General features: G+C 37.4%; 2 protein-coding genes across 2 annotated transcripts; one reads left to right on the top strand and one right to left on the bottom strand.

Annotated features, from left to right (window-relative positions):
* Window positions 1–7,004: 7,004 nt before the first annotated feature.
* Window positions 7,005–12,216, bottom strand: LOC121748056. Its single transcript, XM_042142269.1, has 5 exons — window positions 11,846–12,216; window positions 11,110–11,229; window positions 10,078–10,228; window positions 9,850–9,990; window positions 7,005–7,346 (listed from the first exon to the last, which is right to left on the bottom strand). The coding sequence occupies exons 1-5, from the start codon at window positions 12,214–12,216 to the stop codon at window positions 7,005–7,007; spliced, it is 1,125 nt and encodes a 374-aa protein (XP_041998203.1).
* A 2,184-nt stretch (window positions 12,217–14,400) lies between these two features.
* On the top strand, window positions 14,401–24,016 carry LOC121748832 (kinesin-like protein KIN-7D, mitochondrial). Its single transcript, XM_042143368.1, has 25 exons — window positions 14,401–15,134; window positions 15,276–15,373; window positions 15,702–15,791; window positions 15,972–16,024; window positions 16,465–16,530; window positions 16,663–16,716; window positions 16,964–17,023; window positions 17,365–17,443; window positions 17,611–17,678; window positions 18,347–18,403; window positions 18,568–18,672; window positions 18,923–19,027; window positions 19,270–19,377; window positions 19,466–19,597; window positions 19,740–19,922; window positions 20,341–20,565; window positions 20,766–20,903; window positions 21,325–21,444; window positions 21,551–21,601; window positions 21,728–21,775; window positions 22,119–22,265; window positions 22,356–23,087; window positions 23,180–23,309; window positions 23,383–23,466; window positions 23,658–24,016. The coding sequence occupies exons 1-24, from the start codon at window positions 14,797–14,799 to the stop codon at window positions 23,463–23,465; spliced, it is 3,270 nt and encodes a 1,089-aa protein (XP_041999302.1). The 5' UTR covers window positions 14,401–14,796; the 3' UTR covers window position 23,466; window positions 23,658–24,016.
* The last annotated feature ends 602 nt before the right edge of the window (window positions 24,017–24,618 follow it).

Raw genomic sequence — 24,618 nt, 5'->3', positions numbered from 1 at the left:
ACATACTTGTTATCAATCTCCATTTTAAACTCCTCCCATGTTAACGCGTCCAAGCGTGCAGGATTCATAGTTCTTTGCCGAGTCTCCCACCAGTAATCGGCATCACCTGATAGTTGAAAGGTGGCGCAAGCAATGCGCTCCCTGTCTGTGCACTCCATGACCCTGAAAATATGCTCGAGGCCGCGTATCCACTCTTCGGCTTTTGAGGGATCTCCCTGTCCATCGAATTTAGGGGGATTCTGCCTGGAGAATGTAACTATGAATCTTTCTTGCTGAGGCGGGGGTGGAGGTGGTGGTGGAGGTGGTGCCTCCACGTTGGGTCCTTGTCGTGGTTGGCGTACACGTCTTGGCGGCATTCTGATTCAATATCCAAAAAGTGTTACTACAATTCTCATCCAAAATTACCACTTTCTCAAAATTTTCTTATAAAATCTTCATGTAGTATAAGATGCAACACGTAGGATATATATCAAAATTAAATTCTCATTAAAAGAAAGGAGGTCAAACGTTGTTTCCCAAGAGCAGATCGTACTAAAAGCAAAAACTAAAAAGACATCGAACTATTTTAATTCTAGACTACGACTCGATCATCTTCATCCATAGGCCCTTCCTCCGGATCTTCGTCATCGCCCTCCTCGGAATTCCCTTGCGGAGCCACCTCGGGTTCCTCCTCGGGATCCTCTTCGGTTTCCTCCTCGTAGTTATCTTCAAACCCTTGCTCACCCTCGTACATACTCACGTACTTGTCCTGATACACGATCCTCTCTTGCACATCCTGTGGGGGCTGCTCCTCTCGAGAGTCTACCAGTGCACAATACACGGCCTTCCGAAAGCCAGCCATGTCGCCCACTATGTCATCGGTAACGGGCTCATGCCACGTGTACCTCCTCGCCGTTCTTTCAGCCCACTCCTTCCAGCTGTCAGGGAGCAATTCTATTAGCTTCTCAATGCCGTCAAGCTCTGTCACTCCGAACTCCTGAGCTGCCCTCCAGAGGGTGTCGAAGTGCGCTACGAACTCAATCAACGGTATGTGATCCTTCTTTCGATACACTCTATACTCTCTGAGCACCCTCTGTGCCCTAAGTCTATCACGATCACTCCGTCGCGGGGTTCGGAACATACGCGCCATCTATAGAAAAACAGAAACAATCGCCTCGCATATAAAAACAGGGTGCATAACCGAAGAAGAGAGAGATATGTGTATGCAGACGTATCACTGTTCTAATTCCAAGCCCGCTGGTGTTCAAAGGCCATAAGTCCTTATCTACTATAGGTCCAAGAAGCACTAGTGAAACCTCTCACGTCTAAGTTCAAACATTCAAAAGGCCAACACATTCACACGTAAAAGCTCACATCAACATTCACGTCATCATAGCATCACACATCAGCCACATGCTTTCATGTACACTCGACACACACTAACAGTTCATGACATACCATAACAGTTTGTAACTCAAATAATTTCCAACTTTTCACATCATTTTGTACCCTTCTACATGCATCAACATTTACTTAAACTTTACAAAAATCATTTTCAAAACCCAAAATCACAATTTCCTCCACTTCCATATACTTTCCAAAAATTCAAAATTTTCATTACCTCATTTCAGGTTGAGTGCGATGAGTCGGATGTTGAGCCAATGACACTTTTGAAAACTTACTCAAAACAGAAAAAGACTCTTGGATCCAGAGCAGAAAGAAAACCTAGGCTCTGATACCACTCTGTCACGCCCGCATTTCCTAAGGATAGGAAGTACGGTGGACCGCGACTAGGGGAGGAATAAAGAAGCGGGGAAGAAAGGGGAGAACAAGAATACTTGAACCGAAAACGTTTAATTAGAGGAAGTTCACTTCAAAACAATGTACTGTAGCGACATTTCTAAAGTTAAAGTAAACAGAGTTTAAATGAAAACATTGTATCGGATTACAAAGCAGCGGAACAGACCAAGAGATAGATAATGCCGGGTATGACGACACGACACCATCCAAAAGGCAAAGTAAAAACACAATTTTGACTTTAATTGCTCAACATCCGTCATCCCCATCGTCGCTCAACCTGCACATTAAGAAAACAACATGCAGGGCTGAGTACTTATTGCACTCAGTGGACACACGCCAAAGTCATAGTTTGTCATGCCATATCAGTGTAACCTTGGGGTTTTAAGTGTAAGAAAATAACCCAAGTACACTAAAACATATTTCATAAATTCGACTGCGCAGTCATTTTCAGATATTGCCACCCTTATTCCCACCATCATACACTATCTGATCCAACGGGTGACAAGGGGCGTGGCCACACCCCAGGTCAACTAGACCGGCCAACTTGCTCTCAGATGGCTCCCGATCTCGTGTACACTAGCCTGAGGGTTCGCAGCCCAACAGACCCGAATTCGATTAAACATATGTGGTAAACCACTTCAGATAGGTTTCAAAACAAAACAGTTGGCAAGACAAACAGTTCATCTCCATAAACATTTCCGGAACAACGTCCGTATTAAAGATAACCCATAAAATAGTAGGGTAGAAAAGCCCACCTCAATTGCTTAGCTTTTAAATAGTTCCCTTCTTCAACCACAATTTCCTCGTAAAAGATCACCCTTTTGAAAGATAAATAAATATCATAATTAGAGTCAGGAAAGACGAGGTTTAAACGACAATGCATGATTCCTACGTGGATGACTTCAACATCTAGCACATTACACGTACACACACTTAACAACATCTTATAAGTCAATCACACAAAAACACACGTCCGAAACACACCACGCATGCACCCGACACGCATACCACGCACCCACGACGCGCACACGACACACAACCGAAACACTAGTACTCCCGGTATACCCGCACCGTGCAAACGGCTCACTTGGCTCGGGACAGGTTCGGAAAAAAAGCTCGGCGTCTCGGCCTGGCTCGGCATCTCGGCCGGCGGTCTCGGCCACCTGGCTCGGTACCTCGGCCGGCTGTCTCGGCCGTCTGGCTCGGCACCTCGGCCGACCGTCTCGGCCGCCTGGCTCGGCACCTCGGCCGACCGTCTCTGCCGCCTGGCTCGGCACCTCGGCCGACCGTCTCGGCCGTCCGGCTCGGCACCTCGGCCGACCGTCTCGGCCGCCTGGCTCGGCACCTGTCTCGGCGTCTGGCTCGGCCCTGGCTCGGCACCTGTCTCGGCACTGACTCGGCACCGTCTCGGCATCTGGCTCGGCGCCCGTCTCGGCACCTGGCTCGGCGCCCGTCTCGGCACCTGGCTCGGCGCCCGTCTCGGCACTGGCTCGGCACCTGTCTCGGCATCTGGCTCGGCATCTGGCTCGGCGCCCGTCTCGGCACCTCTCTCGGCACTAGCTCGGCATCTGGCTCGGCGTCTCGGCCGCTGGCCCGATCAAGTGCACACCAGTTTTCCCCCAACCAACGATTCTCAAACCTTATACGACAATCACAACACACATTCTACATCCCAAAACACACCCGAAAACAAGAGATCAACCCTCCAAAACTCTCCACAACACCACCCTAGGCCAAACCCTAAAACTCTCGGCCAACACACACAAAACACTCGAACCAAACACTGATTCCTCCGAGCCATCCCTTGGCCAAACACACCCACATACATCATAATATCAAAACACCCAGATTCACACCCATTGCACAAAAACACATCACCCAGAAACATACATCTCGCAGAACTGCGCAGTTTACTTACAAAAATCATTATAAAATCATCCGACGTCCAATGAAGCTGAAATTTACACACCACACAGAAGACACACCCAAGTTTACACAGTTAAAATTTCATACCAAAAGGAGATCGTTTGCTTCGTCAAAAAGGGTTCGGAACCCACTATCGGTCACAACCAAAATCAAACTCACACCAACACATAACCACAAGTCCTATACAGCATCTAAACAACTCAAAACGTCCTATATGCATGTGTTTTCGAAATTAGCATGAGTTAGGGTCTTGGGTTACCTTTCCCGGAGAGTTCAAATAGAGGTCGAAAGCTTTCCCTTCTCCGACTCCGATTCAGTACGAGAGAGAGTAACACCTTGATGAATCCAAGAAATCGATGAGAGGGAGTGAACGGGGAAAAGTGAGAACCGAGGGGGAGAAAGAGGGAGACCTTACCGTGATGTTGAGAACGATTGCGAGAGAGAAAGAGAGGAACCGATGTGAGGGAGAGATTGGAAAGAAAGAGAGTGCATCGGTTATGTGGGAGTGGGGAGAGGTTGAGAAAGTAGTGGGGAGAGGGAGAGAAACCGAGAGAGAGGGGGAGAGAGAGAGAGATATAATTTGTTAATTAGGATTTTATTTTGTTTTTCAATTAACCAAAAAAATCTAAATATTCACATACATAAATAATATAAATCAATTAAGACTACCAAACCATATCTTAAACAAGATATTCACAAAATTCAAACCTTAATTAAAAGAGTAAAAATTCTTATTTTTTTTTTTTCAGATACTACAATCTGATTCCTTAAATTTTAAATTATTGTGTTTGTTTCAGTTTTTAATTAAACTGGAAAAGTAATCAGAATCCAAGAACATGGAAAGTTAGTACAATTTTCTAGGATTCTGAATCCTAACTTTTCTTAGGTATTCTTTTTCCATATTTTAGGATTCTTACATATTTAATGCAATATAAGTATAGTTTTATTATTACAATTGTTTATTATTATTATTATTATTATTATTATTATTATTATTATTATTATTACAATGTATTAAAAATTACATAAAATTATAAACCATACTTAATTTCGGTATAATAAATAACTATAATTAATATTATCCTAATCATAACTATATTATTATAATATTTATATATATTTGTAATTATCATAATAATAATTAATAATTTAATAAATAATTAAAATATAATTAGAAAATAGTACATATTATATGATAATAATTAATAATAATTATCTTATAAATTAATAATTAATCAATAAAGTCGTAGTAAAATTTTAAATTATAAAATTTATTCAATTATATTATCCGTAAATATTATAATTATAATTATAATAATCATATTTATTATTATAATCATTTATGATTATAATACTCCACGTAACTATAATTACAATTATGTTATTATATATTTTATAAATAGTGCATATTTAAACTAATAATAAATATAACAATATAATATTATCATTTGTAATTAATAATTTATTAAAAAGTTTATGTTGTTATTCTTTTTTATAAATAAAAATAGTAATAAGTAGGAGTATATTTTTAGTTTGGTTTTTAAATCAATAGTATAAAATTTAAAATCTTGATATTTTCCAAACATAGGAAAGTAAAGTTATTATGAATCATATTTACAGGATTCATTTTCCCATGAATCATTTTCCTTGTCAACTTTACTTTCCCGTCGACCAAACATGACCTTAGTGGAAAGTTCAAATCATAAATAAGATATTTTTACAAACGAAAGTTATAAATAAGATATTTTTACAAATCATTGAGGTTTTGTCACCAATTATAAAATTAGGTCGTTTAGCATAACGACTCGAATCGATATTATGAGTGAAGACTAAGAAAATTAGATTATGCTTTGAGTCAGAAAAAAATTCAGAAGCACTAGTACATGTTATACAGTGCAAAAAACAATAAAAAAAATTGAAGGTAAAATAAATAAGTTGGGAAAAAATGTATTGAAATTGCACTTGATGTAGCTATGAAGCCAAGAACTTAGTACTGTATTAATTATAGGAAATCAAAGTATATCTAAAAAATATATATAGCAACATTGATTGAATTAATGTAATAACATGGTTAATCGATAAGCTATCAAAATTGGGTGTCACAAACTTACATAGACAATTATTTTGGTAATCAATCATAGTAATTTATAATCTGAATTACCACATAGACAATGATATGTGGTTGTTTATATGGCAATCGATTGTTACATAACCCGTAATATTAGTAAATTATATTGTAAATGTACCCACCTAAAATCTATGTCTTTTTAGGAAAAAAAACAATATTTGGTGATTGGATTTTAAGATTTCAAAACATGCTACTACTAGTATTAAGACAATTGAGATTGTGTACTCTCCAATAATTTTCATAGGCCTTTAATTTAATTTGGATTACGAAAAGAACTTTTAACTGGCCCAATGGCTGGGTCTCGTGGGCCTCTTTTAATCTTCATTTTGTATTTTGAACTTTTTCTTAACTTAGTACCTCAATTAAAATTTGCACCTATACCATTACATTTTCGTATCCGAATTGAAATTTTAAATAATTATGATAGTAACAGGATCAAGTCTACATAATTTTATTTTATCCTAATTTTTAGTGGTTTACTATTTGGATTTAGAGCATCCACAACGGCGGTCGTCCCGGCGGACGTCCGCCATTAGGCAGCAGGCGGATGCGGACGTGTGATGCGGACATCGGAGTTCCGCGACATTCCGGGGACGTCCGTCGGGACATCCGTTGACGTCCGCCATTGCGGTGACACGACGGACGTCCCGATTTTTCATTTAAAAAAAACTCTATATATACGGCTTGTTGAACTTCATTTCATTCACACCACTTTTTTTAACGAGTTTCTCTCTCTACTTTCATTTCTTTTGAAGATAAATGGAGCACTTCGATAGTGATTCCCACGCCACGTGCGAGTCACAAACGCCGACTTTTCCAGTTAGAGTTGGGAAAAATGCTGGCGGAAGTGCACCGATGTCCGGGGAGATGCCCGGAATGGCACCGATGATGCCCCAACCCCAAATGGCCGGGATGATGCCCGGGTACTACAATATGTTCCCCCCTTGGTGTGGGATGATGCCCCAAATGCCCGAGATGAGTGCCGCGATGGCGGGGATGATGCCTGTCATGCCCCAAATGCCCGGGATGATGATGCCCGGGATGATGCAGGGCATGCTTGCCGTTGCGGGAGGAGCAGGCAGGGGGTCCCCCAATCACATGGGGACAATGTCTATCGCCCATACATGGATCTATTGTCAGGTGATTTCCCCCAGAGTACTCATCTGGAGACTCAGTTCACCGGCATCGAGACTTTCTCTATTGAGGAGTTGGGGCTATCTCCGGTCAGGGATTCTCCCACTGAGATGCCATCGGCGGCAGGGAGGACGCGGAGGCAAGGGAGAGGGAAGGGCAAGGGCAAGGGCAAGGGCAAGGCCACTACCTCGTATGCGCGTGCGGGGAACGAGGGTGGGGCGAGGGGGAGGGGGAGGAAGCCGGAATGAGAAAGAGGACCATCTGGAGCATAGGGGAGTGCGTCGTCCTGGCGAAGGTCTGGATCAGTGTAGTCGAGGATCCCTACGTCGGGGTTAACTAGCGTATCGGCAGAATGTGGTGGCGCATTAGCCGAAGCTACCTACAATTCAAACCGCCAGGTGAGAAGCCTCACGATGGAGAGCAATGCCGGAAACAGTGGGAGCGGCTGAGGAGGCAGCTCAGCCGATTTGTCGGCATCTACCAAAACAACCTCGGCACGGCAACCAGCGGCATGTCCGCCGATGATGTGAAGCTTCTGTCTCACCAGCAGTACCCCCGACAGTGAATTGGGTTTCGGGGATTTCAAATATTGGGAGGTCTATCTTGTGGTGCAGACTTCCGCCAAGTTTAGTTCGGGTGTTGAAGTTGGCTGGCCGAAGTGGACGAAGATCAACCCCTCCGGGGAGTACAGCAGTAGTGCCGGTTCCCACGAACTCCCTGAAGCCGAGGCAGAGTTCCTGACCCCTCATTCCCGCCGCCGTCGCCCGGTTGGGTAAAAGTCCGCGATGCTGATGGCTAGGGGAAACGCCAGCGGTTCCGGACCCGAGGTCCAATCGACATCTCCTTCCCAAATCGATCCCGAGCTCCTCGCACTCGCCCGCATACAACAACATGATTTACTTTTAATCACCATGGAGAAGTGGCTTTTAGCGACTGATCCCTTATACAAGATTATGCTGAAGGATGTCATCGACAGTCTGCGGCGCGATTTGGGGATGCCACCCATGCCCGAGAATTACGACGGGACTGGTGGCGGGGACGACGAGGAGTGAGACGTGGGCCGCATTTGTCGAAGCTGTAGGTTTTTTTTAACTATGTATTTTTTTAGTATTTATGTATGTTTTTTGGTTTAAATAAAGTGGTTGCATTTTCTCCATATTTGTATCGAAATTTTAATTCCGTAAATTATTTAATTTTGTGAATTTGTGAATTTTTATTATATTGGGAAGTCCGTCGAGATGTACTTGGAGATGTCTGCTATTGTGCAGTGGGTCTTTATGATATGAGAGAAGGTGTTTTTGGGAAGTCCGTTGGTACTAATATTAGTGTGGATGTTTTTAGGGTCTGTGACGTGTGCAATGTAGAGGTTGTATTGTGTGTCAGTGAGTGTCTGAAAAGAGAGAGAGGAAAGCATGCACAATCATGATAACCAATATGTTTGTATATATTCTTTATCTGACTAATTACGTCATTACTTCTATTTATCACTTAAATGGAATATGAACAGCCACTACATATTTGAAATATCAACATATGCATCCATATCACATTTCTACAAATTTCGACGGGCCTAAGTTTTATTTTTCTTCTTATAAAAAACTAAATATTGCTCAGGTTGTTGCAATTTGTGGCGCCTATTATAGTGTTTGCAAAAGCACAAATTATCAAAAAAAAAACCTACTCCTATTAAGTTTAGTTAAATTTTAGTCAATTTAATAGTTTTTTTAAAAATCGTCAATTGTAATAATTTTGATGTTTTTTTGATATTCTAACTAATTTTAGATTTTTGAGAGAAATTATGTATCATTCGAAAGCTAAAGAACTTTAACATAATCTTATATTCTATACTATTATCATACACTAAATACAATAGCTTTTGTGAGTACAAATTTGCAAAAATCATATTCCAAACCAAAATTTTCCTTAAATCTAAATTAATGGAATAATTAATAAAAATGTCAACATTACAATAAAATTAGCTAAAGTTGTAAAATTAACCACCAATAATTTTTTTTTTTCAATTTACCCTTTTCAAAAATATTGTAAAACATGTTTAACACTAATCAACTGGAGATGACTGTAGTCACAGTGGGAGAGAGCTACGGTTGTAGTATAATGATTAATAAACGTGTGCATGATGTGAGCAGAGATCTAGAAAGACTGCGAAGTGCAGACTGCAAAGGGAAGAACAATCGAAGCAGCAGTCCATAATGATCTAAAACTAATTTGTGAATAAAGAATATTTTTTTTAGTATATAAATTAATGTAGCTCTTAATACATAGATTTTTATTTTTTTAATGAAGAAATACCCTTGTACACGTGATTTGTTTGGCTAAATAAAGAGTGAAAATGAGTGTAATTACATTTAATTGTGCTATACTCTTATTTTTACTATTCGACAACGAAAATTCTCTGTCCCATAATCTTGTGATTCTTGTCACAATAACACGAAAATTTTCACTATTTTAGCAACATTTACTATAATTTTAAAAATTATACGTATGCACAAGGAAAAAATATTCTCAAATGGAAACCTTAAAAGTGGCTAAATTCCACATTTTTATATTTCCTAAAAAAACATGACTCGAGTTTTGCATAATTTAAAAAATGAGTATAACTCAATTCACACTTTTTCAGGAGTACAATCTTTCGATCGTAGCATAACACTCAAACGGTGATGATTCCGGTCCTAATCCGACCTAGACTAAAACCACAACTAGGACCGGAATCATCCCGCTATGCTAAAATCGAAAGACCGTTGGAGATTAAATAGTTAAGTTGCAACTAATTATCTACTCCTATGTTAGCTGCATACTCACTAAACTACATCATTATCCGTAGCATCTTAGTTCTGATTAATGTAGCTCCGGCGTTCACCAACGGGCAGCCGTTTTCCAATTATGATCAGCTCAACGGGATGCCCGGAGCCATCCCTTGCCGGGCTGAAGCACACCGGTAGATACTCGTCGGTGTCGCACTCAAACACCGACTCCGAAAAATGGCTCAACACGCCTTCCATGCCCTATATAGACATACAAGAATTTGTCACATTAATTTTTGATATTATGATTTTGATTTTAACTAAGATAACACACTATTTATACAGTACCTGGATTTCGGCGCAGACAATCTCGATTTTCTTTTGCCAACTTGGTCGGTGATGAAAACCCCAATCTGTGAGGTGAACGCAGTCGTGGAATTCCCACGCAGCTCTTGAGGTGGTGAAGTTTACAAATGCGTAACCTCTGCTTTTTCTAGTCCTTTTTTTTGTCATGGTCAAAATTGTAGTAAATCAGCAACATGCATGTAAGGAAAAAAAATCTAATAAAATATGCATGTGTAAGAGTATTAATCGGAATAGTGAGGATCTGGATTCTCGGCTGTGCTAAAAGCCATAGCAGAGGATGTTGTGCTCTAATACACACATTTTATCCATAATTTTTTTTTTTAAAATAAGTTTATTTTATATAAAATAATTTGAGCACAGCAGGGGATCCAAACCCGAATAATGATGTGTGTAAAAAATTAGTATACTATATAAATCAGTTTATAAATATGAGTACTAATTTATTTTTATTTTTTTGGTAATATTTTATTAGTACTCCACATATATATTGTTTTGCAATAACTTCATAAAAAAAATAGTAGTAGTAACTTTTTCATATGGAATAGATATTTTCCTTGGATATTTTCTCATCTCTACATTAAATTGGAAAATTTAACATGAATCTTTGAAATTATTTTTAAAACTATAAAGGGACAATATAACAAGGAAATAATATAGTACTCCTTACATGCAGTAGTAATCTTAATTTGAATCTCGAAATTAAATTGAAAACATGCATCCTTAAAATAACTTTTACTGATATTTAATACTCCCTCCGTCCCGGGCTATTCGCTCCTTTCCTTTTCGGCACGGAAATTAAGGAATGAGTGTATAGGAAAGTCAAAAATGCCGGCTGTAGGTGAAATTTTTTACTAAAAATGGAAAGAGTGCAAGTAACTTGGGACGTCCAAAAAGGAAATAAGTGCGAGTAGTGCGGGACGGAGGGAGTAATATAAGATGGACAGTTTAATAAGGAAATAATAAAATTTAATTTAAATTCAATTAAACCTAGTTTTTGAAGATAGATTTACGTACCAAAAATCAATCGGCAAGTATAGGTAATCGTAAGCGTAAGGCGAGGGAGTTTCTTGTGTCTCGTTTCTCGCGTTCTGATTTTTGCAGAAGTCATCAAGCATAGTGATCAGCTCTTTCTGTCTAGAGATAGAAAGAGAAAAGTTTATTATACAAACATTGCAAAAATCAATCAAACATTCAAACTCTTATTAAAAAAACCCAACAAATCGAAACAAATTGCATAAATTACACTGAAAAAATAGCTAATGATATTTTATATACCAATTCGTGATTCTAGGTACATGTCTTCTTTCTTGTTATCTCAACTAAAATTATGGTAACTATTTTTTTAAAAGTTTTAAGCACAATTTGGTACTTATTCAACTCTAAAAAACCCCAACAAATCGAAAGAAATTGCATAAATTACACTGAAAAAAGAATAGCTAATGATATTTTCGATACTACTACTAATTTGTGTTTCTAAAGTGGCGTTCGGTTGCCATGACTAATATCATGAGACTATCCATCTAGGATTAAGTTGTGGGATTATTTTAGTTGGAGGGGGAGACTATGACTAATTATCATGAGACTATTCATCTAGGATTAAGTTGAAGGGTTCAATCTTATGAACCAAACATGATACATATTTAATCATGAGATTTAATCTTGTCAACCGAACACCCCCTAAGTATACGTCTTCATTCTTGGTGTCTCGACTAAAATTATAGTAACGATTTTTTTTTTTTGGTAATGTTACCTGCAATTGTAAGGGATGTTCTTGATCATAACAGTAGTAGCCTCTTGATCGCGCGTTAGAGGCACGATTTGGTGCTTGCTCTCCGCATTGCGCACGCCGCGTTGCGAAAACTGCTCGTGGCGTCTCTCTCTCCTTCCCCGAGTTTCCGGCGGCGGCGGAGGGGCGGCAACGGAGGGGTTGTGGGTGTAGTATGGCAAGAATTGATGCGGCGGGAGTGGGGCGGGGAAGAAGGCTTGGCTTTGAGGGGCGGCGGAGTATGTGGGGAGTTGGTGTGGTGGAAGAAACGGGGGTTGCAACGGCGGGAGGGAAGGGGTCATAGGAATGTATTCCGGTGCGAAAGGGTTGAGGTTTTTTGAATTTTGATGTGCCATCGCAGAGAGAGATGATCACAATGATTTGTTTTGGGTTTGGGGGTGATATATATATATAGGTCGTAGGAAAGGTAGAAAAAGGCAATATTTGTGATATAAAGATCAATTTAGGAAAATTACAATTAAAAGGTTTATGAAAAGTTTTTTGAACAACTCTAGGCAAAAACAAGTTCGAATGATGAAACGAGCGACTCTAAGAATTGCAAGAGGGAGGGAGGGAGGGAGGGAGGGGTGTTTATATAGGCATATGAATTCCTAATACTAAAAGGAAATACTTACTAATGAATGTAAACAAATTAGTCAAGGAAATTGAAATCTACTCGAATTCAAATTAACTACTTATGAAAAATAAATTAACGTATAAATTAAAGAACTATCTCCTAAATAACAGAAACTCCCTACTTTGGGACATGGTAAGATTCTCTTAGTTAATGCAAATCTCTTTGTTTACTTTGCAAATTACTAGAAATAATTTTAGATAAATTTTATGTGTTATAATTACTGATGGACCTTTAAAACAATCTTAGGCCCGATCATTAATTATGTACTAATTCATAATTAAATTTCTCCCCAAGAAAATAAGTTTATATTCTTTAAACATAGTTCTAAATCTAACCATATCTATCTAATCATTAAGATTTAGAGTAATTCATTATGAAATATACTATCCTCGATATAATATGCATGCTTTATATATGTGTCTGGGTTAGTGAGCAATTCTTGTAATTATATACTGGAGTAATAATCATTTGATGACATGAGCGATAAACAATTTTCCAGCTTCTCATATCGAACTTATTTAAGCCATTTAAAAAATAAAAGCTAGTGTGTTAATTAATCCTGATTTCACAATTAAATATTACGACGGTGGGGATTTAATATTATAAAAAAATTGAACAGATGGGACAGGAGTGGTGGGGAAATTTTACAAACTACTTTGTACTGAAGATATACATTGGAGTTGATCACAATGAACTGAATTTTATAAAGGAAAACTAGCATAAAAAAGCATAATTTTGGTTAATTTATGATCTATTTCACAACTAAATTAAGCTTAGTTAATTTTGTTCACAACTAATTTAGTTAATTTACGTACCAATTTTTTGTTGGTGAATATATATCTAGGCGTGTGAGATCACGCCACCATCGATAAATTAAATTATAGTACCCCCTATACCCTCTTTTGTAAAGAAAACATAGCATTGTTTGATTACAAAATACAAGCAATATATCCTGTAAAAGCGATTGATTTTTTTTGCCATGGGATAATTGGGCTAAATTCCCATATTCATTATTTTTGCAAATGATTACTCCATTAAAGTTGTGAAACGTACTAATTTTTAATTTTCAATTAAATTCCAATAAAAATAAAAGTAAATTGATCATTACCTTGTTAATATGGGCTTCGTAAGTTCTTTCACTTAGGGCCCAATGGATTAGTACTTTCACATGTATTTAGCCCAATTTTAAATACATTTGGAAATTTGGAACTTAATGGGCCGTCGTATTTAACCAGGATGGGTATGGTGGAGATTCACGAATAAAATGCTAAAAACCATCAAATATAGTTTAGGCAAATTGCAATAAAAATAGTACTACTCCGTTTGTTGTAAAATTCTTGTTCATTCTATAATTTTAAACTTTAGTAAAAAAAATTGTGATATATGGATTTGTTTGTAATCATTTCATGATGAATTTTTTTAGTGAAATTATTTGAGAATCAGGATATCATTCTTAAACATCACCACCTAATAGTGAAAGAAATAATGTCGTCTATTAATATAGAAAATAATTTAGTTGAAAAATATTAATAACGTATTTGACATAAAATATTAATTGCAAACAACTTTATCTTTCATAATTTTTTCAGTTAATTTTAACGTTAGGAGTCAAATTTGGCGAAACAAAATCAGTGATTTGTCCAAAAATGAAAGAAAAGCCAAACTTAATTTTTCTCTAATATTATTGAAGGCCTTTAAATACAAATGACACACAACAGGAAATAGATTCAAATATAAAAATCTGGCCAAACAAAATCAATATTTTATCCAAAAATAAAAGAGAAGTGAAAGTCATATAGTTGTATTTTTCTAATTATACTTCATAATTTAAATTTAAATGATACAATAGAAAATTGATTCAAATACATAATTTTACCTCCCGTGGTTTTCACTCCTCGCTAGTAGTCCACCTCTCATCTTCATCACTCATTACTCTCTCTCTCTCCATACACTCTGCAATTCTTCATTGTCTTTAAGAAGAAGAAACAACGAGTTAATTCATCTCTCTGTTCACTCACAGACACGCATTCGTGTGTGTGAGTGAATACTGCTGAAGATTGTGTACATCACAAGGCGTTGGGCTGGAAAAAGGAGTTACGAAATTCCAAAATTAGAGCAATCTAATTCACTTTGCTGATTCGTGCCATGTGATTTCTGACACAACATTCGTGTTGTTGAAAATTCTCCTAAACTCTGATACCTACGTTTGCATTGCATAATTGCATTGACTAAGGCAAGCTGCGCAATTGTTTATAGTCGTAGACCGTGAGTTGTTATTCAATTTGTTGTGTTTGAAGAAATGGCGGCTTCGTCTTCGAGAGGAAGGAGCAGCTCTCCGTTCGGTAATCGGAAACCGTCGACTCCTTATTCATCTACGTCGTCGTCGTCATCGATGATGAACGGTCGTTTAATGCCGCGCTCATGCTCCTCTTCGGCGACATCTTTCTACGGCGCCGGTGGCAGCGGAGGTTACGGCTCTAGATCCACGGCGTCTAATCGCAAAGGTGGCGACTATTCGCGAAGCCGCGCGCCGGTGGCTTTTCCGTCGATGGAGGAGCAGCTGATTGGTGAGCCGTTGGAGAGTGCTTCGAGATCGGGGGATAGCATTTCAGTGACAGTTAGATTTCGACCTCTGAGGTGATTTCAATTGAATGATAGATCTGATTTTGGTTGATTTTAAACTTCTGAATTTGGGGAAAGGTCTGAGGTTAGGTTCAGGAATTTGAAGAAACTGAGCCAATTAACTTTCATTTGCATTGTTATGCTGTGTTGATGCAGTGAAAGGGAATATCAGAGAGGGGATGAGGTCGCATGGTATGTAGATGGTGAGAAAATCGTGCGGAATGAGTTTAATCCAATGACGGCATATGCATTCGGTAAAGTTCGTTTACTTTTGGTCCGTCCATATTGTTTACTCCTATTATGATACTTTGGAGTTACAGATCGTCATTGCTTTCTGGATTTCGCATTCTCAATTCTGTGAACTGCAATCAGTGCAATTGCTGAGCCGTGGAAATGGCTGTATTGTGATGCATAAACTCGTAGAATCCATTGTTATTTAGGTTATGGAGTAAAAATGATTGACTAGTGATTGCCAGTGCACATTAGTTTAATAGTTTTGTGGGGGACAATTTTATCCAACAAAATGAAATTATACTATCTAATTGGGATGTTTTGCCATTTGCATATTCGTTTTCCTAACAGATAGAGTGTTTGGATCGAATACAAATACTCTGGAAGTTTACGAAGTAGCTGCTCGACCTGTAGTTAAGTCTGCAATGGACGGTGTAAATGGTATGCCAAACTCACTTACACTCCGACCTTTTCAAGCCATGCATGATTAGGTTGCTATTGAATCATGATTTAAGCCTTGCATGCCAGCTGTTCTTGTCCCCATTGGGCAGATTACTTAACTGATTTATAGTTTATAATCTAAATTTTCTGCAAATTAGCACTGATAAAGTCCATATGCAGGAACTGTATTTGCTTATGGTGTCACTAGTAGTGGGAAGACACACACTATGCATGTAAGTTAAAATTGGTACACAGAGGAATATGGTATTCTTTTTCAGTTTTACAGAGGTTATAGTCCTTATCAAAAACATAAGCAGTAGATATATGTTGATTTGATGTTGTGTGATTGCGCTGCACAGAACCTTTTTGGGGAATATTTGGTTGAAATTTGAGAGTGTAGTAGACTCCTAGGTGCCTTTTAGTTTGTTTGTCGGTTCAACTGACATTATATAACTCATTTTGTTCCCAAGCATGAAGCATGGGATATGTTTAATTATCAATTATTTACAATATAAAGACTGTCACCGTTCTCTACCTGTTCTGCTCTGCTTGTTCTGTTTTCTTATTGTCTTGGGGCTTCTATTGAAATTACAAGTATCAATAGAAAATTACAAAAGAAATTTGGGAGGTATGGATATGATGTTTCATTATTTTTCTCAACATTTCTTATCAGGGAGATCAAAATTCTCCAGGGATCATACCATTGGCTATAAAGGATGTCTTCAGCATAATCCAAGATGTATGTTTGCCCATAACCTTTTGTGCTTGCCCAAACAATATTATGTTTTTAGTTTTTTAATTCATTTGTTGATGCAATTAGATAATATAGTGTAAAATCAATGTATAATGGCTGATAGTAATTTCCTTTCAGACGCCAGGTCGCGAATTCCTACTCCGAGTGTCATATCTTGAAATTTACAACGAGGTTAGTAATATTTTTAACGATTATCATATCATCATGTGAGTAAGTTATATATTTTAAAAATTTTCGTATTCATGTTCTTTGCATGTAGTTTAAATTAATACTACTTAATAAAGAAAAACCACTTCACTCATTCTCACCAGACACAGTCACATATGCCACTGCTAACTCTTGAGATTTGAATCAACAATATGTATGCAATTATTGTGGATTGTTAAAACTTCACGATACTGAATACCTTTTTCATCAGGTGATCAATGACTTACTAGATCCCACTGGCCAAAATTTGCGTGTGAGAGAAGATGTGCAGGTTTATGTCATACTAATTGTCTTTATCTCTTTATGTAGATTACATTACCCTTTACTGTAGGTCAATTGGTGAATTTCATCCATGTTATATCTTCCATTCAAAGTTTCAGGACACACAAATAGCTTTAAGTAATGGTTTTTGCCACATATATGAGACTGCACTTTTTAATAGCTGAAACTCTTTAGTAATCCTTTACAGTACTTCTATTTGTAGAAGTTATTCTTGCATATTAGCTGTAATCTGAAAATCCTTGAGTTTTCATTAGATTATAACCTTTTATTTTTGTACTAACGCTTACACAGGACTGTGCTCATTTCATCCCACCTTTTTAATATATGCAGGGAACTTACGTTGAGGGCATAAAGGAAGAAGTTGTTTTATCCCCTGGCCACGTCCTTTCATTTATTGCTGCAGGAGAAGGTATATTGTAGTGTGCTGTGTGAATGTCGGTTCACGTGTTTGTGTGTTTATTTGCCCCTCGGGCTTTACATGCATAGTGCGTCATATTGTGCAACTATTGAAATTTTATATGATTATTACATTACATCTCAATCTGATGGCAACAATTATGCTCATTACAATTGCAGAGCATCGACACGTTGGATCAAATAATTTCAACCTCTTTAGCAGCCGTAGCCATACTATATTCACATTGGTACATATCCTGTTCGGATTAGTTCTTTATTAAGTTCCATTATACCTGCTTTCTTTAATGAAAAGATAAATTTAACTGTTTTTGTTTTCGTTTTCGTTTTCGTTTTCATTTTCATTCATTTCATTTTTTAGCTTGGTTTAATTGTTGCATAATCAGTTACTTTGTCATCTTATTTGATCTTCTCAGGGTGAATGGGAAATCATATTCCTTATGAGAAATTGAGCATAGGACCATAAGGGCAATGGTGACAATTTGCATGTTGGCATTTATATTTAATTTTCAGCATAAAATAGGCTAGTCCATTTCATGGTAGTAATTGAATGAGAGTAACTGGGAAGTGATCCAATATAAATTGCAAAAATTAGGCAAATGAGTGCAGAGTGAAGCATGAATTGTTAGTGAACTGGAAACCTGAAATATCAAGTTTGATGCCTCTTAAAACTATTTATTTTCATTAATATTTCTCAACTGAATGTATGGGTAATATGCAGATTTTGTTCTGACCTTTCCTTTATACATGATCCCCCTTTACTTTGTAGGTTGTTAGTAATATAATAGCATATATTCTTCTTCAATGGTATCTATTGATGCACTGATGTCTTTGTTATTATTCTGCCTTCTGATCTTCCACCACCTAACTTTGAGTATGCTTGTTCATACTGTTCCAGATGATCGAGAGTAGTAACCATGGAGATGATTATGATGGAGTTATTTTCTCACAATTGGTGCGCATATCCTTCAATTGCATTTGAATGCTGGAAACAACCCCTCTCTTCTTGCCATACACTATATTTGATAATTTGATATTCTGTCCATAAAGGAATTTTATTACATTCAAATCCTCAGTCTTTGATGAAAAGCTACTCATACTCCTACTTTTGTTATGCAGAACTTAATTGATCTTGCGGGGTCTGAAAGTTCAAAAACTGAAACAACAGGGATAAGGAGAAAGGAAGGATCGTATATCAATAAAAGTCTTCTAACTCTTGGAACTGTGAGTATCGGAACTTACTTTGCTATGTTTTTTTAAGCTGAAGGCAAAGATCTGTTGGTAGTTGGTCCATTTTCCTCTACTTGTTGTTTGGTACAATTACACTTTTTCTTATTTTTATTGCCATGTCACATGCACAGGCATATAGCAAGTTATTTAAAATTGCATTGGCATACAAATTTTCTCTGAATTCTGATATTTGTTGCCATGTGTATTTTGTACTTTGATGATCTCAATTTTCTAAAATTTGAAGGTAATTGGAAAACTTAGTGAAGGAAAGGCATCCCATGTTCCTTATCGGGATTCAAAGCTTACACGCCTTCTACAATCCTCACTAAGTGGGCAAGGACATGTTTCGGTGAGCATGGGATAACTTTAATTTATAGCAAAAAAATTGTACTGTCTTTCAATTTTAATTATGAAATTATCATTCGATCACGTATTTATTTCTAAAACATTTATCTAGAGATCGAGCCAACATTTATTTTGTTCTTTTATCTACTTAGTTATCTCAAGCCTCGATTTGAGTTTTAAATTTTATGACTGGACTATAGTGGTTGAAATGCTTAGTTTTAAAATCATGATACTTTATATCCTCAGCTTATTTGTACGATCACTCCAGCATCAAGCAATACGGAGGAGACTCATAACACCTTAAAATTTGCCAGCAGGGCAAAACGTGTTGAAATCAATGCCTCGCGTAATAGGGTGAGTCTGTAAACATGTATGTTTGTAGTTATATTCATATTTAGAGTGGTCAATTGCCTTGGTATTTATTTAAATATTTCAATTTCAGATTATTGATGAAAAATCGTTGATTAAGAAGTATCAAAGAGAAATATCATCTCTCAAAGAAGAACTTGATCAACTTAAGAGGGGGATGCTTGAAGGTGTTAGCCATGAAGATATTATTGTTTTAAAGCAACAGGTATAGTTTACTCTTATTTTCAAAATGCTTGGGGTGGTGAATGCTTGCCAAATCATTACCATTGTTTCTGGAGTCTTGATCTGTTTTTGGTGGAATAGTATCAATGGTTAGCTTATTACTGCCATCTATATTCATTTCACAGTTAGAAGAAGGGCAATTTAAAATGCAGTCAAGACTAGAGGAGGAGGAAGATGCCAAGGCTGCTCTAATGAGTAGAATTCAGAGGCTAACAAAACTGATCCTCGTCTCCTCGAAAAACACGGTCCCGGGTTACATAAACGACATTCCCTCTCATCAAAGGAGTCTTTCTGCTGCTGAGGATGAAGTAAGTTGTTATTCTCATTTGCTTATTTTGCAAGGAATGTTCAAGCAAATGCAATTGCTCTTGTTTTTGCCCTTGTGGTGGTTGTCATTGCCTTGAAATTAAACTTTGTTGTTTGTCAGTAACAGATACAGTCAGATTAGCCTTTCTCTCCAAGTGATTTAGCTTTAATTGTTTACTATCTTTCTCTCAAAATGAAATTGTTCACAAAGTACTCATAAATTATGTGACTGTAACGACACTGTTAAGATCGCTATAGAACTGGATAACCGTCATCAGAGCTTGCTTTACTAATTGCACTAAATACTAGTAATTTATTGGTTTATTTGCTCTGAATTCTACATGTGTTCTAGCCTCTAGGATGCTCCTAACAGAAATCAATTTTCACAGTCACTCGTTCAACATTTTTTGTCTATGGCAGAAGTTGGATACCGTGCATAATGGCTCTTTGAAACTCTACCATGAGAACCAAAAAGATTCTCCATCCTCTTGTTTAACAACCTCATCGGACGCATATATGTTGAAGCACATAAGATCATCCAGCAGATGGAATGAGGATATATCACTAGCTGGCAGTACTACATCTGAAACAACTCAAGCGGGTGAACTTATTAGTGGATTGTCCTCCATGTCAAAGCTGCATGTTGTATGTATCCAACCTTTATTCTCTAAACTATTTGCTTTTATCCCACAATTGATTTCGCTGATCTTAAATTTGCTTTGTAGTTGTGTTCTAAAGTTATCTGAAATGTTTTGTCTCCCTTGAGATCCTGGCATATGTACAATGTTTAAGTTTGGATACTCGTTTGATTCTCCCAGCCATTTAATTATTTATTTGTGATGTAGGATGGTATGTCATCAGATGAGATGGATCTCCTTGTTGAGCAAGTTAAGATGCTTGCAGAAGAGATTGCACTTGGCACAAGTACTCTAAAGCGTCTGGTAGACCAATCTGTAAATGATCCCAATAGCTCAAAAGATCAGGTACTTCTCAATTTTCTTCTTAAAGTACCATGTGTCTATTTTAAGTATTCATTCGTGTTCAACAAAAAAAAAATTGTCTAGATGAACATTAATCTAGCTCTTCACAATGTCAGTATCAGTTTGTCAAATTGCTGTTACTGATAATATTAATAACAAGACGTGCACATGAGACAGTATTAGTAGGTGAAATCTTTCCTGACGTGAAACTCATTATATATTGAATATATTATCTTATACTCAAATATGGAAGCTTATGTTTCTGAAGTTCACCGCACAAGAGGGCACTAGCCATTAGGAAGTTGCAAATATGGTCCTGTATGATACTTGGAAGTATGTTTGTTATATGCTGTACATGCTAGAATCGATGTTTCCTGCATTTGAGTTTGAATTCTAAAAGATGTTTCCTGCATTTGATTCTCAGGTTGAAAACTTGGAGCATGAAATACAAGAAAAGAGAAAACAGATGCGAGCTTTAGAACAACGGATAGTTGAGAGAAGTGAAGCTTCTGTTGCTAATGCTTCCATGGTTGAAATGCAGCAGGTCATCCTTAATCATTTCAAAAATTGCTGCCCCGTTCTCTTATAGATTGAATGTGAAGTCCTCTGGTACTAGCTTGACAGTTTCTTTTCATTCTTTCCTGTGGCAGACGGTCATGAAACTGATGGCACAATGCAGTGAGAAGGGTTTTGAGCTTGAGGTGTTTCATTAAACGACAATTTATAAAAGTTTTTTATTGTTCTTTCTTATACTAAAGTATCTCTCTTTTGCTACTTGCCTAGAGTAATAGGTGCACCTTTTGACACCTTTTAACCTTGAAATGCAGATTAAATCAGCAGATAACCGTATTCTTCAAGAACAGCTGCAGAACAAGGTATATGGAGTATTTTTTATACTCCCTCCGTCCTAGTAGAGGCGTTTCTTTTTGGCATGGGATTTAAGAAATTGTGTTAAAAGTGGGTTAAGTGAAGGAAGAATAAAGTAGGAAAGGAAAAAGGTAGAGAGATGGAGAGAGAATACAGTGAGAGAGAATAAAGTAAGAGAAGAAAAGTTGGTGCTTTTTACTAAAATAGGAAATGACTCAGCTACAGTGGGACAACCAAAAAAGGAATAAGACTCAGTTACATATTAACTCCACTAGTACTTGTTTTATTTTCCGTTTGGCATTTAAGTGATTATCCTGTTTTATAATGTGGATCTGCTTTTTGATCGATCAGTGTGCTGAGAACAAGGAACTGCAAGACAAAATCCTGCTCTTGGAACACCAACTATCTTCAGTATCTGATGACAAGAAGACACCCGCGTTTGGAATGTGTGTATCTAACGAATGTGCAGATGAGTTGAGAATGAAAGTGCAATCACAGGTTACAACTACTCATGGCAATTTTGTTGATTTATTTACACACAGTATTTCTGCTTAGGTGTTAGACTGAAACCTTTTCTGTTCAAAACAGGAAATTGAAAATGAGAAACTAAAGCTAGAGCATGTTCAGAATTTAGAGGAAAATAGTGGGCTACGTGTCCAGAATCAGAAATTATCCGAGGAAGCTTCTTACGCTAAAGAACTAGCATCTGCTGCCGCAGTTGAGCTAAAGAACTTAGCTGGTGAAGTTACTAAGCTGTCTGTACAAAATGCCAAGTTGGAAAAAGAATTATTGGCTGCTCGTGAGTTAAGCTCTAGAAGCTCGGGAAATAGTGGTAACCGCAGGCTTAGTGAAATACAAAGGGCTGGCCGAAGAGGTCGGGCCTCCAGCCGATCAAATGATGTTTCTGGAATGGTTAGTGGCGACTTTGAATCGTGGAGCCTTGATTCTGATGATCTGAAGTTGGAGCTGCAAGCAAGGAAGCAACGAGAGGTGACTCTCGAGGCTGCCTTGGCTGAGAAGGAAGTTTTGGAAAACGAATACCGGAAAAAATTTGAAGAGGCACAGAAGAGAGAGGCAGCACTAGAGAACGATCTAGGAAACATGTGGGTGCTCGTTGCTCAACTAAAGAAAGAGGGGAGTGCTCTGCAAGAACAGAAAACGAATGACAGACTGCCTGAGGACAACAATCGAATAAATGTCCCGAAAATTGGCAGTGTTGAGACGGATCCAAATCCAATCCCGGATAACATGGAAGTTTCTGATAGTTTAATACCTCACATAGATGCTCCCAAAGAAGAACCTCTCGTAGTCCGCCTGAAGGTCCATTACTGTTATCCCATGCATTTTGATGATCATCATGTTTTCGCATTGCTATTTGAAGCTCACTGCATTATCCCTGCGTATTCGTTCAGGCTCGTATGCAGGAGATAAAAGAAAAGGAAATGAGGTATACCGTGAATGGTGACACGAATTCTCACGTGTGTAAAGTTTGTTTCGAGTTGCCTAGTGCGGCAATGCTTCTCCCATGCCGTCATTTTTGCTGTAAGTTTGATTGATTTATTTTTTTATAATTATATTAAAATACTACTCCTAACTTTATGCTTTACTACTGCAGTATGCAAGTCATGTTCCCTTGCCTGTACAGAATGTCCTATTTGCAGATCAAAAATTTCTGATAGGATTTTTGCCTTTACTTAAGGTTCGATTTCTATTTATTTACTCCCTCCGTCCCAACTTACGAGTCTCGGTTTGACTTTACACGGGTTTTAGTGAAAGTAGATTGACACTTTTAAGTTGAACTTTTAAGTTGAGAATGAGGGAGTATTATTCAACTAAGTGATAACGCTGGCTTCAAAATTGTTCATAATTCCTGTTGATTCGTGCGTGCAGGGACGTGATCCTCGTTACCTGCTCGTTGTTTTCCTGAAAAACAGCAGGTGCCGTTCTTTCATTAGTTCAACTGTATGTATTCTACAGCTTTGTATATCACTGTGAGAGGGATAGATATGGGAAAAGTGCTGGTGCCTCGCGTTTGAGATATGAGGCGCATGCATTGTGAATTTGAGTGAGTTAGTAAAATGTATAGAAATATAACAGTACATAATATTCACAGTATTTCTGTTGTATCAGTCTAATCTGCTGATCCTCATGTCAAATAGTATTAATGTTCGTAGGCTTTTTTTATGGGGTTTAGTTAAATTGTTACTTTAGACGCCGTCTAAAGTTAATTGAGTCGTACTTATTTTAAAGTTGTCCTAGATTAAATGAGTCATTTTCTTGTTAAAAATCAATTTTTTTCAATCTCTTTTATGTGATCCTCTCTTATATTTTCTCCTTAATTATTTATTTTATTTTTCTGATATTTTATTTTCTTTTCACAAAGTACTACTACTATTTTCGTAACTTAATGCAAAAGAGAAATATCTTTATTAAGTATTTTCTAGGATTGGGAGATAAAATGGATAATACATCAAAAAAGAAAATTGTGACTACGAAAAAATATGCCATATTTTTTTCATTAGTCCACGAAATTTTGTCGCTTTACATTTTGATATTCATAACTTTTCAGTTGGTAGAACTTTCTACTAGTAACTAATAATATTTCATCCAACTTTGTTATTATTCAACTTTCTCTGTTTTTAATTTGTGTCGGTGTAGTCCGTTTTTGCAACCAAAGATATTTAATACTCCACTGTATACAACTATATGCTATTTTAAAATTGAAATCGCTGCGCCACATGTTGCTAGCTTCAAAACCCCTTCACAATTATTTCTGCAATAGTGTATTCTTCACTTCTCTCTATATACATTTTTTTTTAATTTTTAATAAGTGCAACTTGTGGAATATTTT

The sequence above is a fragment of the Salvia splendens genome, chromosome 9 (assembly GCF_004379255.2).
Source record: "Salvia splendens isolate huo1 chromosome 9, SspV2, whole genome shotgun sequence".
Taxonomy (NCBI): domain Eukaryota; kingdom Viridiplantae; phylum Streptophyta; class Magnoliopsida; order Lamiales; family Lamiaceae; genus Salvia; species Salvia splendens.
This window is presented reverse-complemented; position numbering and strand designations above follow the sequence as displayed.

What these genes read in the sequence shown, in the direction of transcription:
- LOC121748832 (XM_042143368.1), top strand. Translation starts at nt 14,797, where the DNA reads ATGGCGGCTTCGTCTTCGAGAGGAAGGAGCAGCTCTCCGTTCGGTAAT. An exon ending in TCAATGCCTCGCGTAATAGG is followed by an intron (nt 19,378 to 19,465) that starts GTGAGTCTGTAA and finishes TTTCAATTTCAG; the next exon opens with ATTATTGATGAAAAATCGTT. An exon ending in TTTCTGCTGCTGAGGATGAA is followed by an intron (nt 19,923 to 20,340) that starts GTAAGTTGTTAT and finishes TGTCTATGGCAG; the next exon opens with AAGTTGGATACCGTGCATAA.
- LOC121748056 (XM_042142269.1), bottom strand. Translation starts at nt 12,216, where the DNA reads ATGGCACATCAAAATTCAAAAAACCTCAACCCTTTCGCACCGGAATAC. An exon ending in AACATCCCTTACAATTGCAG is followed by an intron (nt 11,230 to 11,845) that starts GTAACATTACCA and finishes TTCTATCTCTAG; the next exon opens with ACAGAAAGAGCTGATCACTA. An exon ending in TTGTCTGCGCCGAAATCCAG is followed by an intron (nt 9,991 to 10,077) that starts GTACTGTATAAA and finishes ATGTCTATATAG; the next exon opens with GGCATGGAAGGCGTGTTGAG.